Source organism: Somniosus microcephalus, chromosome 6 (assembly GCF_052327205.1).
Source record: "Somniosus microcephalus isolate GS21.2 chromosome 6, FLI_Smic_1.0, whole genome shotgun sequence".
NCBI classification, from domain to species: domain Eukaryota; kingdom Metazoa; phylum Chordata; class Chondrichthyes; order Squaliformes; family Somniosidae; genus Somniosus; species Somniosus microcephalus.
This window is the reverse complement of record NC_140992.1, coordinates 117290342-117305831: the sequence shown is the minus strand read 5'-3', so window position 1 is coordinate 117305831 and position 15490 is coordinate 117290342. Positions and strand designations below refer to the sequence as shown.

The following is a 15490-nucleotide window of genomic DNA, read 5'->3' as shown; positions in this document are numbered from 1 at the left end:
ATATGTGTTTGTGTGTGTATGCGTGTCTGCATCTGTGTGTCTATTTGAGCATGTGTCTGTGTTGTGCTCGCACATGTGTGTCTCTGTGTATGACTGTGTGTATGAGATATGTCCACCTGTGTGTGTGTCTGTGTAAAAAACATTGTTTGTAACTGCTTTGGCTGCTTTCCTCCATCTGACCTCCAATGGCTGCTGCTTTATAATTTGTTAACCAATGTCATTTGTTCTGGTTTTTGCTATCTCCCTTCCTGGTTTCGCCCATTCCCCTCCCTCTTTATGCACAGCTTCAGTGCTCCCTCCCTTGCTCAACACCTGCTAATAATTCATTCCTGTTAGATTGTCCACAGAAGAGCTGCTCAGATGTTGCTGGAGTCTCTGGGGGTGTTCTCTCCCAAGGAGGTTTGTTCTGGGTGACCGTGTGTGTGTAAACAGTGTTGTACTCTGATTTGGTTTGTTCTGTCACTTGTTAAATCCCTGATTCTATCAGCTGTTTCTGATTAATTTTCCAACATTTCAGCCCTCCGTTAATGGCCCTTAACTTCATGGATCATTCCCAGCAATGAAAATAATATAAATTGCAAGTCAAATTTTGGGAAGGACTTTAGACCGCTCCCCCCACACCCCACCCCTTTTCTCCCCCTTTCATGCTCTCTTCCTACCTCCCTCTGCCCCACCCCACTCTTCCACTTTCTCTTCCTCCCCATCTTTCTCCTTTTCCAGCTATACCCTCTCCATTTATTCTCTTCTCCCTCTTCCCCCTCTCCTCCATCTCTTCACTTTCTTCGCCTCTCCCCCTCTGTCCCAGTCATCCTTTCTTCCCCCTGTCTCCCTCTCCCCTTTTTCCCCTTTTGTCCTTCGTCTCCTTCTCCAACTCTCCCCTTTAAATGTTATCGAATTAAGATCATGAGACATCATGGGATTAGGAAAGGTCCACCGACCCTGTCACCTCCACAGACCATGTACAGTCGCCTCATTTAATCTTCTGAGAGAAGGTTCTGCAAGGTTTTTCTCTGATTTCCTGATTTCCCTAAATCAAGTGAATCTCCATCCTTCCATCCTACATTCTATATCCTTCACCAGTTGCCTTCCTTAGTGTGATATCTGCATGGTTCAAGCAGCTCACAGCTCCAATGTTCCACATGTTCCAAACAGAGTTTAACCATCTCTATCTGTTCTTCCATCTTCCTGTTCCTCAATCCCATTAATGCGGTTTACATTTTGTATAACAGTGGACCCCCAGTATTTGTACTGATTAAATGAACAGTCAGGATTTGGATAACGTAATACTGCTGGTGTTGCTGGAGACCATTTCTCAATAAACTCCATGTAATAACCTTGCAATTATCAATCCTTCAAGGCCACGGAAATCTGCAGCTCTCTCGGCGCAGTCCCGCCATTACCTCAACGGTCGCCTGCTGGATAGGCTGCAAATTAGGCAGTGACCTGAGTCTCAGCCTTGCACTGCAGTTCCCACGATGGCCTGTTGGGTGAATTTCAGCACTTAGGCTGGGATGCACGTTGGGTTTTCAGGGCTTTAGGGTCTGTGGAACAGACCAAGAATTGGCATCAGCACTGATGACAGTGCTGTAGTAAAGCAGGTCAAGGATAGATTACTGTCCACCATACCACCCTCCCCATTATACCCTCCACACTACCCCAATATTGGAATTTGAAATGGGTTAAGGGAATCTATTCATGTGTATTAAATTGGCCTTTAAAGAAGGACTGTATGGGAGGTAATTGCAATATTAAGAACATCCCAACATAGGTACTGTCTAAAATGGTTTTAAAATCTGTCCTAGGATATTATTATAGACTTAGGGACTGACATTTCTGGAGTGCCAGTGCACATCTCCACAAGGAATCTCACAGATTGGCGTCTGGGTCCGCCCTGGTTTCTGACTGAAAGGCACCGGTCAGAATAGCTCAATACTGGTGGAACACAGAGTACAATCCAGGAGTTGCTGACTTTTCTTGAGTCAGACAACAACTGAACAACACCAGCAAGTGACCCAGATACTGTGATTCCCAATGGAGATGCTCAACAACGCTCATGTCGCTGATAGTAATGAATCGGCCCTGTGCTGAAAGCAGAAATCCAATATGGTGAGTCTCCACAGGGAGGATAGGAACATTAAAACTAATTATCTGCAGTTCCCTGATTGGTTCAGTGGGTAAACCAGTGGATGGCTCTTATAATAAAACCGTGATAAGAAATAATCATTTTTGGCGGTTAACAAAACCTGCAAGTTCCAAAAGACAGTCAGCACTCAAAATGGTTAATCTGCGCCGTTTCATTTCAGTGATGTGTGCCAGTGGCAAAACACTTGCTTTGGGTGTAAACCCACTGTGCAGTGTGATACTGAGCCATGAAGATCACTGATTTGACTCCGAATCCTTCCTGAGTTAGTCAATCTCAGCCAGAACAGCAGTAGGACCACTAACAATTGGGCTCCATGTCTGAACTAGGTTCCTACTCCTGATTGCTATCCACTCACCCCTGTTGGAAAATGTGCATGTGTGGTTGCTGGGTGAGAGCAAGCCTGTGCCCAGCTGTGATGCCCACACACCATGGTCAAACGGTTGCCTAGGTTCATGCATACTTGGATGGTTACTTGGATGAACTCATGGCACCCATGGAACTAGAATCATTGAATAGAATCATAGAATAATACAGCACAGAAGGAGGCCATTCAGCCCATCGTGCCTGTGCCGGCTCTTTGAAAGAGCGATCCAATTAGTTCCACTTCCCCGCTCTTTCCCCACAGCCCTGCAATTATTTCCTTTGCAAATAGATATCCAATTCCCTTTTGAAAGTGACTATTGAATCTGCTTCCACCACCCTTTCAGGCAGTGTATTCCAGATGATAACAACTCGCTGTGTAAAAAATATTCTCATCTCCCCTTTGGTTCTTTTGACAACTAAAGCAACATACCTTCAAAGGATGAGGGAGAATTAAATGGGGAGCCTGGATAGGCTCCCACCACTCTCACAGACTTTTCTTCTTTAACGAAGAAAAAGGTTGAAATTTGGGGGGTGGTTGTGTCCCCAAATCCCTGGTAAAGTTGACACACAATCCTTCGTGTGTCATCATATGTGTATTAGGAATGGCCACCGAACTCTCATCAGCCCATCAGCAGGGACAGCAATAAAATTGCAAACAATAAATCCTTTTTTGTGTAAGGGTACTGACACAAATACTAATAACACAGGGTCTGCTGTCCTCTAAATCCCACCCGAGTGTGCCGTTAGCCTCGGAGGTACAGCATGTGTTGCATTGCAGGATATAGTGTAAGGTGGAAGGTGATCCTACTCCAGCAATGCAAACTAGGATATGTAAGGATATGCTCCATCATTTCCCAGCTGCCTCATTTGTGTGTGTTTGTGTGTTTGGGTCTCCAGTGATTAATCAGCCGTACACTGATTAATCGTTTGTTTTGGCTTGATTGAGGCTACTTGTTATTGATTTTTTCTCTCAGAATCACATCAAGGCAGTGGATGTATATATGTGCTGAAAATGTTCCAACCAATCCAACACTTGCCAAAAGCTAGAGACCTCTCGAAGCTTTTATCCAAAACGAGTGAGTCTCTCAACATCAGGAGCCCGCCACAATTAGACCCTCTTTTCCTTTCTAAAAAGAGTCCTGATAATGAAGCTGACCCTTTAAAAGGATCCGATGTTGGGCCTCCTTTTCAAAGAAGGCCCCAGTGACCATGATTCTGGTGTTCGTGTCGTGCAGATAGAAGCAGTTTACGCACTGGTATATGTCCTTACCCAGAACTCAAGTACAATGCACTGACTCATTCTTAGCCCTCTCACTGGCTGGTCCTTGGCTCGGACACTCGCGAGGTGTCACTCAGTTCTTGGTGCAGGCGTTTCTCTGACTGTTGCCTTTGTCTCTGAATTATCAAACATTATTTTTGCGTTTTGTAAAAATTCGTATTGGGCAGTATCCATTCGTCACCAACGGCACTTGGTTGCGAAATGCAATCCTTTAAACAATAAAAGATTGGCATCTCAAGGAATGCTACGGTAGGTCAATTCTTCCCAAGTGAGCACTCAGTAATGGCTATATTCAGTGAGAGGAAACTGTCGATGAGTGGAACGGGCAGAAAGTTGGAGGTTAGCGCAGGAATCCTTGGGATATAGAGAGGGAGTGGGTAAAAGGACGATCACAGGTAAGTCTTTCAATACTTATTGGAAACCAGCCATAGGGCAAGAGAGCTAATGGGCACTATTTTCTAGCCAAAGAGTGAGGGTTGTAATTGGCACAACTCACCATCCAAAGAGTGAGAGCTCTAATGGGCACAACTCACCATCCAAAGAGTGAGAGCTCTAATGGGCACAACTCACCATCCAAAGAGTGAGAGCTCTAATGGGCACAACTCACCATCCAAAGAGTGAGAGCTCTAATGGGCACTACTCACCATCCAAAGAGTGAGAGCTCTAATGGGCACAACTCACCATCCAAAGAGTGAGAGCTCTAATGGGCACAACTCACCATCCAAAGAGTGAGAGCTCTAATGGGCACTACTTGCCAACCAAAGAATGAAGGATGTAATTGGCACTAGTTGCCAAATTGAGAGCTTAATTGGTTAGAGTGGCCAACCAGAGGGTTTGTATGGTTCTGTTACCAATACTGTGAGGCTCCGCTACAGCCTCTCACACAGATCTCGATGAAGGTGGATGTCATTTGTTTCCCTGGTTGCAGTGAAGGCTCCAAAGTAAATAAATGTGATCTGATCCCACCATCTTAAGGAGCGGTGGTCCCCTGCTTCCTGTAACGATGTCTGACTTTTCCTTGTAGACTCCTCATCTGGTGAATTTGAACGAAGATCCACTGATGTCCGAGTGCCTTCTGTACTACATCAAGGATGGAATTACCAGGTACAGATTCACTCCGCTTTGCTCCAGTCTCTTCCAGTTCAGTCTTGTCCGCTGCTTTCTTTTCATTGTTGCGTGAGCAAAGCCTAACGTTCAGGTTGGCTGGTCAGTGATCAGCAAGTCGCAGCAGTGACTGACTCTAAACTGACGATTGTTTTATTCTAAAGAATGTTCAACAGCCACTCGCATTTTAAAAATCAAATTCAGAATTTCTAGCTGTCCAAAGAAAACAGCCAAGCAATAATATTTGCTCAAAAAAGATATAGCCCAAACTATCTGTAAAGAGATTTAGTGAGACACTACTGTTCCCAATGGTTGAGGGGTCTAGATAAGGGGACATTGATATCAGATTAAATGTAAGAGATTTAGGACTGCGAGCAAGAGAAACCTGTTCACACAGGTGTTGTGAGGCTGTGGAATGCATTACCAGAGTTAGTGACTGAAACAGCGACAATGTCAACATTTCATAATAGGTTAGAAAGGGGGATAAAGAAATATTAGAACAGGGCGAGCACACGGGATTGGGACTGCTGCTCATGTGGAGGATAAACGCCAACAGGGGCTGGTTGAGCCAACCAGCCTATTTCCTTGTTGTCATTTCTGTGTGACTTTATGTAACCTTTGACCAAGGGGATTGTTACATTTTCGGTTCTTCTCTAACTTTCTTGCTCTAGATTATTTCAGCTCCATACTTGCCAATGTTTCCAAACCTCATTCCCACAGAGGTCCGAGGGAGCAATAAACGTGCCCCACAATGCATTGCACATGATCTTTTCTGTGCCTGCACTGAAATATTGGCTATTCGCAGAAGTGATAACCTGCAGTGTATTACGAGGCGATTTTAAAATCTTCAGGAATTACCAGTGGTAGCATGAACGAGGGCCAAAAATGCTCATGACTCACTCTGAAAGCAGACAGTTGGCACCTACACAACTCTTGATATCTTTGGATCATTCCCAATGCCTCCAAGAGTGTCTAACTTGGTCTTGAGACCTTGGTAAGCTTTTAGCAACATACCTTGGAAACAAACAGCAAACCCTGCCTGGTAATTGCTTTCAGGTGCTAGACTTTGGCTGTATAAGGTCTCACTCCAAACTTGTAAAAGTGATACAGCGCCACATTAGGTCTCATTTTAAGTTTAAACCATCAAGCTAATTTATTTCACAAAAGATAAACAAGCACGTAAATAACAGTCATAAGTATGATTTACTCTTTACAGTAGACAATCTTCTACCTAACTCTAAGTCGGCACAATCAGAAGATTGCAACTCTACAAACTAAGCTGACTTTTTGTAAATAACCTTTAAATAATGCGGTGTTTTATTTCCCTAGAATTTCTCAGCCATCTGGCAGCCTAATCTAAATTGCTTCTTGGAAATTGAAACTGATTTTTCATTTTTCGGGAGTTTCAGACTGATTGGTCCCTTCTCTGAGGTTTTCAAATAGACTTTTTTTGTTGTCTGAACAGAGCAGCTCCTTTTTATATCTAGGATAGAGTTACCAGGACATTTTTGGATTTTGAAAATCTGACCACAGAGATTTAAACAGGAACTTCAGTCATATACAAACTGGATTTTAAGTTTGAATTACTCCTCTCTCTAGCCTGTAACCAAGATAACTTGCAATATTGGTTTGGGAGATGCTTTGGCAGCTTGTTTAGTTCAACTGTACCTGTACCCCTCATTATTTTGATAACTTGCATTTATATGATGTCCTGTCATGTCTCAAAACGCTTCATATACAATTAATTACTTTTGCACACAGTCGCCATTGTGCACATAGTAACAGCCGGGGTTGCCAACTCTGGGTGGACGTATTCCAGGAGGTTTCATCACATAGCCTCCTGCCTCCAACCGCCCCACCCCCCACGCTCCCACCATGGGTCGCCTGACACGTTCATCTACACAAAGCACTGCCTTCCACTCCAATTGGGAAGCAAACAGACTCTTCATTAACTGATTGGATGATTCTTGACTGTCAGTCAAACAGCCTTGTTTCCCATCTCCAATAATTTTATAATTAATAAACTAAAGTGTTCAAATAAAATGAAAGAAAAACACAATTGTTTTTAATGCCCTTATGATTTTTCTCCAGGGTTGCACACAGCTGTGGCCTAGAGATTAAATCTTTATTGGCAACCCGAGTAACATCCCACAAATGAGCAATTAATCTGCTTTTGGTGATGTTGGTGAAGGGACGAATGTTGGCCAGGACAGCAGAACGCCTCGCTTTCCTGCAAATAGTGCGATGGAATCTTTAACATCCACGTGAACCATTGGAACAGGCAGGTTGGGTGCTACTTCCCCTTTACAATGCAGCATTGCTTCAGTATTGCTGGAGCAGTTAGAAATGCGCAGTCTTGGGAAGGGGCCTCAGCCTCCAGGAATGCGTATCGGAAAATCACAGAGCCACCTTCCATGATTTTCCATTTGTTAAGTCCTCACAATTTTTCATTGAACCCCCCATCTTTTGACTTAGAAGGAGGAACCCAGTCAAAGCTAACACACACGCCAGTAATTTCTGAAGGGTTCTACTGGTCTCCCACCGAAACTTTGGTGGAAACCCCTAGAGAAACCGTGTAAATGGTCGCTGACACCATTTCTTCGGAGTTTCAACCAAAGTTATGGCGAGGGATTGGCAAACCCCAATGGAAATTCAACCCCACAGTATTCGATTATATTTTTATATTTGGCCACAGCTTCAACGTAGAATCCACTCAGTCATATGCTATTTCCTTAATAGTAGATTGGTTCCGTCCTAATTACTTTCCTAATGCAATGATAGGACAGTCAAGAGTGGGAACTTTATGCATGCTCAGATTGACCTGGGTTTCAGTATGTTGTTCTGTAATATGTTCATAGATTTAAAACTAGTTAATCTGTTTCTTCAGAGTTGGACGTGAAGATGCAGAACGGCGGCAGGACATCGTACTGAGTGGACATTTCATTAAAGAAGAGCACTGCATCTTCCGCAGTGATAGCAAATCTTTAGGCGAAGGTACAGCACTCTGATCACATCTGTAGGAACTGGCCATGGTTACTGGTTGAGTCTCAACGAATGGAAACTCTAATCTACCAGCTGCACAACGGTGTGAAATAATCATCTTAACTGCTATGGCACTAGGCCATACCTGGTGTAAAACAAAAGTCTTAAAGTGGTTCTAACTTTTAATAGAAAGAAACTTTAACTTAGAATGGAAGTCTTCAATTTGAACCAGCCATTACATGCATGGTCCAGTGCTGTACATTTGGCAGAATCACAGAGCACAGAGGGAGGCCATTTGGCGGCTCTTTGAAAGAGCTGTCCAATTAGTCCCACTCCCCGGCTCTGTCTCCATAGCCCTGCAAATTTTTCCTTTTCAAGGGTATATCCAATTGTCTTTTGAAAGTTACTATTGCCTAAAGGACATTAGTGATCCGGTTAGGTTTTTACAGTACGACAATCTGACAGCTTCATGGTCACTTTTACTGATGCCAGCTTTTTATTTCCAGATTTTTTAAACTGAATTTATATTCTCAAGCTGTCATCGTAGGATTTGAACTTATGTTCTCTGGATTATTAGTCCAGTAACATAACCACTACACTGCCTTTCCTAAAGTCAATAGCACAAATTGGGATCTCTTGTAGTTCCAGGTTTTCTCAAACTAGATTGCGATATCTATGGAAATCTGGAGGAGCAAGGTCAATTTGCGCTGCCCAAAGGTGCAGTGATCAGTGTCACCTGCAGATGGCGCTCTTAGAAGAAGTGGTGCAGTGAGCTGTGCAACCTGTAGAAGGAGCTCCGTCAGTACTGCATGGAGCTGGATGGTCTGTAAAATGGTCTAACTGCTATGATTAGCAGCTCAGTTGTATTATTGTTAAACCACTTGAACATTTTTATTTTGCATTATAGTGATTGTCATCCTTGAACCATGTGAAGGAGCAGACACATACGTCAACGGAAAGAAGGTGACTGAACCAACTGTACTTCGATCAGGTGTGTACTCTGGCTGCATCTCGTGTCCATGCTCTGGGTTCAAATATACACTCATGTACATCTCTGTAATTTAAGCTGCCCTGACTTTAACGTTCTCAGACTTACCTTTTGTTTATTGCATGAACCAATCGATCCCAAACCCGAAATTACTCATCAAGGGTTTTAAATTCTAATTCAAAGGGAACATTTATATCAGTTGAAGATTTCAAATCTTTAATGAGTGATAATCTTCCCATTTATGTTGCTACCTCACCTGTCTGTGAGTAAGGAGCCTATGAGGCTGTACCTCAGACTTTGTAAAATTAATCTCAACAGTTCGGGGAAGGGGGAAGAAAATCAGCTGGGATTCCCACTCCTGATCCAGTGGGGCCTCCCTGAAAATGTGTTGCACGTGCTTACGTGTAGAGATTGTATGAGAAGAGGATCCGAGCCAGCTGTGAGACTGACACACTTGAAGAGGGCCACTTGTGAAAGAAAGATGGGTTTGCATTTATGCAATATTTTTCACATCATCAAGAAATCCCAAAGCACTTCACAACCAATGACTGAAAGTGCAATCACTCTTGTTATATAGGCAAACATTGCAGCCGATTTGCACATAGCAAGGTCCCACAAATGGCAAATGAGATGAATGACAAGTTGATCTGTTTTTAGTGGTGTTGATTGGAGAACAAACCTGGGCTGGGACACTGGAGAACTCCCTGCTCTTCCTCATGGGATCTTTTATGTCTGTCTGAAGAGACAGACATGAGTTTAACATCTCATCTGAATGACGACACCTCCAACAGTGCAGCACTCCCTCAGCACTACACTAAGGTGTCAGTATGTGCTCAAGTCCTGGAGTGGAGCTTAAACCCACAACCTTTTGACTCAGAGGCAAGAGTGCTACCCACTGATCAAAACAGGTACCGTCAGCCAGCATCCTAGGCAAGAGGCAGTGCCTTCAGAAGAGATGGGGAGAAACAAGATAGAAATGGAACTCTGGAGGGACAGAAGCATTATGATGACCCTGCAGCTCACTCCTGCTAATACAACCACATGGGCAGTGGAGATATCCGTATGAAGAGGGGAAAAGTTTGCATGTGGCTTCACAAACTAACCTCTAGAGACTATTCAAAGTTTTGATGTATAGCAAGACTTCACCCATCATAACATAGCATCATTCAGTGGAAATGTTCCCAAGATAATTGCAGATGGAAAGGCCCTTTAGCCCATCTGAATTCCTCCATGCAGAGAGATCCTGAAGTCCCTCCATTCAGCACCCAATTATTTCTTAAAGGGTTTTCACTTGCACTATGGGTGTCAGCTGTGGCTCAGTGATATCTCTCTTGCCTCTTAGAGGGTTGTGGTTTCAAGTCCCACTCCAGAGACTTGGCTGACACTCCAGTGCAGTACTGAGGGAGTGCTGCATTGTTGGAGGTGTCATCTTTCAGATGAGACATTAAACTAAGGAACCATCTGTCCTCTCAGTTGGACAAAAAAGATTCCACAGCACTATTTCGAAGAAGAGCAGGGGAGTTCTCTCTGGTGTCCTGGCCAATATGTATCCCTCAACCAACATCACTAAGAACAGATCATCAGGTCATTATCACATTGCTGTTTGTGGGAGCTTGCTGTGCGCAAACTGGCTGCCATGTCACATACATTACAACAGTGACTACACTTCAAAGGTAATTCATTGGCTGTAAAGTACTTTGAGACACCCTGAGGTCATGAAAGGCACTATAGAAATGTGTCATTCTTTTTTTACTCTTATTCTATAGATTGATCACTCTATGTGTGAAGAATTTCCTGATATCAGCTCTGAAATTATCGTTTGCTAACTTGTACCTGGGTCCCACTCTTGCAGTTTAATTTGAAGTAATATTCCAGATTTATCTTTTCCATTCACTTATCTATCTTATGTATCTCTATAAGATGACCTCTCAGGTACTTCCTTTCCAGGCTGAAAAGCCCAAGTTTCTCCAGTCTTTCCTCAAAGCTCAGACATGGCTCCTCTCTGCATTGCCTGTAGCAGAGCAATGCCACCCTTGTATCTGGGTGACCAGAACTGGATGCAGTCCTCAAGGTACAGTCTGAGTAGGCGAGTCCTATCCAAAGGGAGCCACACTGTCTCATTCATAATTTGGGTACAAATAGATTCTGAGTTTCAAATGCTGGGCCTTCATAAAGGACTGATTGTACGCAAAATGTTTCTCACGAGCTGGGCATTTACCTTAACTTTCTCCCAAATTGAGACAATTTCTCCATTTCTTTTTTCTTCAAAGGAAACCGTATCATTATGGGGAAGAGCCACGTGTTCCGTTTCAACCACCCCGAACAGGCCCGTCAGGAGCGTGACAAGACGCCCTGTGCAGAAACACCAGTCGAGCCTGTGGACTGGGCCTTTGCTCAGAGGGAATTGCTAGAGAAGCAGGGCATCGACATGAAACAGGAGATGGAACAGAGGTAAAACGAGGAATACTGGAAAAATATTGGGGTCGGAAGAGAGGATAAATGGAGGATACGTAGTGAAATTCTTTGGCTTACAGTTAAACAACCCATCAAATTACATTTTTTTTAAATTCGTTTATGGGATGTGGGTGTTGCTGGCAAGGCCAACATTTATTGCCCATTCCTAATTGCCCTTGAGAAGGTGGTGGTGAGCCGCCTTCCTGAACCGCTGCAGTCCGTGTGGTAAAGGTACTCCCACAGTGCTGTTAGGGAGGGAGTTCCAGGACATTGAGCGCATTTAGCCCTAGCACAATGGTCTAGTTTTTCCACAAACCACTGAATCCCATTATATATCTTTATACCACATGTTGACTGAATTTATGAGCTTTGTTAGTAGGAGACAACATAATGGTTTTATTCTGTGATAATGTACCTCCATTTGGTTAGGACCACATAAGGTACAAAGACCTTAGATCTGGTGGGCACCCATAAAACTGACTGGGGAGATCAGATTATCTGTCCAATGAAAAGAAAATGAAAGAGATATTTCTGCGAGAACAGGCGACTGTTAAGTTGTGGGATGTCCTATTAGTTTTTGGACTTGGGCTACCACAGATCGTCTTTCACTTGTTAACAAGTGCTGCCCAAAGGCATCCTCAGTGCCCAGTGTCCTTCACTTCACTGTCTTATTCTTCATTGATCGCAATGCTGTAATACACAGTGGGGGAGAAATTGGGTGAGTAGTGCCACCTGTTAGCGCCTAAAGAGGCAGTCAGTGGCTGTAGCGCCACTGGCTGCGCCTCCCGCGATATTCAGCAGGGGCGCTAATGGTGGCGTTAGCCATTTGCGCTGCGCCGCCACCGATGACGTCATCGGTGTGCGCAGCGCCCCGTTCGCGATATTTGGTAGCGCCGTTCGCTACCCGCGCCCGGTTCACGGGGCCTTGCTGTGCCAGCAGCGGCGCAAGTTAAGGTGGAGGTGCGGGGCGGCCGCCTGCCAGCACCTCCGTCCCCGGCCTCCTGACACCCCCCCCCCCCCCCGCGGCATTGCCGGCTGTTTCCCGAGAGCCCGGCACTTCTCCTTGGTGCCGGGCTCGTTTGCTGGCACTCGCGAGCGGGGATCGTGCTGTTGCAGGCCCCTCCCCCTTAACAATGCTGCGGCACGTTGCGCTGCGATATTCAGTTTCAGCGCCCTAAGAGGGACGCGCAGCTGCCTCGAGCCTCGCCCCGTCTCCCTCTAGGGGCAATGAAACTGAATATCTGATGATCGCTAAAGCCTCAAACGCTTCGCTAAATCCTGCGCTCAGGCGACTTTGGCGCCCCAACCCAATTTCTAGACCAGGGTGTCTTCTAAAAAAACAAGACAGAAAAGACATTAATGTTATACCTTTTTGTACCCATATAGCAATCAGTTAACAAAGGAAATATAGGTGAATGCAGAATACTTTGTGTTCAAGGCTTGTATCTCCTTGTTGGTGAGTTTTCATCAAGGGAAGCAGAATTAGTTCCATGGACTGCACACTTCCCATTTCAAGCACCAACATCAGGCAATCCCAGGTCAGCTACCTCACAGCCAGCTGCAGAATAACGCTCCCTATATTCTACCTTAACGACACACCTCTACACTAATTTGATATTTCAGTTTCCTGCACTACGCACTTATGGCATCTCTGAGTGAGACTACTAATTTAGATCCAAATTAGGGACAGTTTTTTCACTCTGTGCCAATGCTCAACTCACTGATTTATGGTAACTGAATAAGTTCAGTTCTGTTTCTATTACATTGAATTATAGGAGGTTTGCCAGTGCTTTGGGATCATATTTGTGATGTGATTCAATTCACATTTCTGTGAAAGTATCACTTTACCTTGAACATTGATAATCCCATTGGCCCATGGAAGGCACATGGCTAGGACAATGCAGAGGGAGCTTTAAGTCGTTCTGTAATCTCTGGTGTACCTGACATAGGCATGCTTGATGGGACAGTGTAGAGGGAACTTTACTCTGTATCTAACCCGCGCTGTGCCTGACCTAGGAGTGTTTAATGGGACAGTTTGAGGGAGCTTTACTCTGTATCTTACCTGTGCTATATCTGACCTGGGAATGATTGATGGGTCAGTGTTGAGGGAGCTTTATTCTGTATCTAACCTGGGCTATACCTGACCTGAGGATGTTTGATGGAACAGTGTTGAGGGAGCTTTACCGTAGGGCACACAACTTGATTCCACAGGGTTACTTCCACTAGTGTTTAATTTTATTCTCCATTGAAATGGTTTGTAGCGGGCTGTGATGCCTTTGCTGAATCAGCCAGAGCAAGGTATTTTACTTTGTTGAATTGTTTCTCAGGCTTCAGGAACTAGAATCCCAATATCGGAGAGAAAAAGAGGAGGCTGATTTACTGTTGGAACAGCAGAGACTGGTATGTGATGGCACAGTTTCTTGAATTTACTTAGCCAACAGCAAAGCTCTCAGTTACCAGTTATTCCCACCTGCATCAGCTATGTATTTCCACCATGAAAGTTGTGGTAGTCGATGCTGAGGAAAAACCTGATGGATTAATCCGTGTGAGTTAGGAACAGTAACCGGTCAGTGGGCCCATCAAGCCAGTCTATTCTTCATAGATCAATTTCGCCTATCTGCCAGCTCACCCTCTAACCCTTCTGTCTCTTCAGAAGTGCGATTATTGTCTCTTGAACACGTGTATATGGTCCCTCTCAATGAGCTTTCTATAACTCTGGTACTTCATAAGATCATAAGACATTCAATGAAACTCTCATTGAAAGAAAGAGAAGCTGTTCACTTGACCTAAAGGAACAGCCAAAGTACAAAAAGGCACAGGGAATGATCAAACTTCAGTGAAGTGGGATGAAGGGAAGGATTGCAATAAGTGGGTTCTGTAGCCCTGTTGTGAATTGGATTCGTAGCCTGTTTGACTGAAAGTTAATCTTGTGCTCCATTCCACTCGGGTTTCTGAAAGTGGTGCTCCATCTATGATTCCACCCTGGAATTTCAGCTCCTTCTGTCACCATAGGGCAGTTATCAGAATCCAAAAAATCCTAATCCAAGCATGGAATTGTACAACCCCCTTCCCATTCACTGCCACTGTATAGAATTCTAATGAACTATATTGCTTCCGAAGCAGGTCAGCGGCATCGAGGAGAGAGAAACAGAGTCAACGTTTCAGGTCGAAGCCTTCGTCAGAACTGGAAAAGGTTAGGGAAGGGAGATTGTTAAGCAGGGGCGGGGAGGAGGGGAGGAAAGAACAAGGGGAAGGTCTGTGATAGGATGGAAGGCAGGAGAGATTGACTGAATAAAGGGATGATGGAGCAAGGCAAAAGGAGAGGTATGGGACAAGTTAAGAAACAAAAGATGGCTCTCGATGAGGTGTGGATGATGATCGCAGCAACATTAACAGCTACCATGTGAGGAAACAAGAGAAAAAATATATATATATAAAGAAATACAGGGGCCAATTTATAGCCTGAAATTGCTGAACTTGATGTTAAGTCCAGAAGGCTCTAAAGTGCCGAAATAACTTTAATTCTCCGCTCCACTCCCACTCTGATCTCTCCGTCCTCGGCCTCTTGCATTTCTCCAATGAAGCTCAACGTAAGCTCGAGGAACAGCACCTCATCTTTCGATTGGGCACTTTACAGCCTTCTGGACTCAACATCAAGTTCAACAATTTCAGACTATAAACTAGCCCCTGTATTTCTTTATATGTTTTTTTCTCTCTTGTTTCCTCACATGGTAGCTGTTAATGTTGCTGCGATCATCATCCACACCTCATCGAGAGTCATCTTTTGTTTCTTAACTTGTCCCATACCTCTCCTTTTGCCTTACACTATCATCCCTTTATTCAGTCAATCTCTCCTGCCTTCCATCCTATCACAGACCTTCCCCTTGTTCTTTCCTCCCTGCCCCTGCTTAACAATCTCTCTTCCCTAACCTTTTCCAGTTCTGACGAAGGGTTCGACCTGAAACATTGACTCTGTTTCTCTCTCCTCGATGCTGCCTGACCTGCTGAGTGTTTCCAGCACTTTCTGTTGTTATTTCAGATTTCCAGCACCCGCAGTATTTTGCTATTGTATATTGCTTCCTATTTGTTCTCATCAATAAGAATTCCAGTGAATCAATCGCCTTCTCATTCACTCCCATTGTATAGAATTCGAATGAACTAAACCTCTTCCCATTCA

At 44.3% G+C, this 15490-nt stretch overlaps 1 protein-coding gene across 10 annotated transcripts in view; it reads left to right on the top strand.

Moving 5' to 3' along the window:
- The window catches only part of kif1aa (kinesin family member 1Aa), a 599030-nt gene that overhangs the window by 347295 nt on the left and 236245 nt on the right, over positions 1–15490 (top strand). For all 10 annotated transcript variants that reach the window (XM_085990737.1, XM_085990745.1, XM_085990743.1 and 7 more), the window contains 5 exons: positions 4810–4889; positions 7777–7883; positions 8779–8862; positions 11130–11310; positions 13641–13713. In XM_085990737.1, the coding sequence (XP_085846863.1) occupies positions 4810–4889; positions 7777–7883; positions 8779–8862; positions 11130–11310; positions 13641–13713 (525 nt within the window). The remainder of the gene's footprint in view (positions 1–4809; positions 4890–7776; positions 7884–8778; positions 8863–11129; positions 11311–13640; positions 13714–15490) is intronic.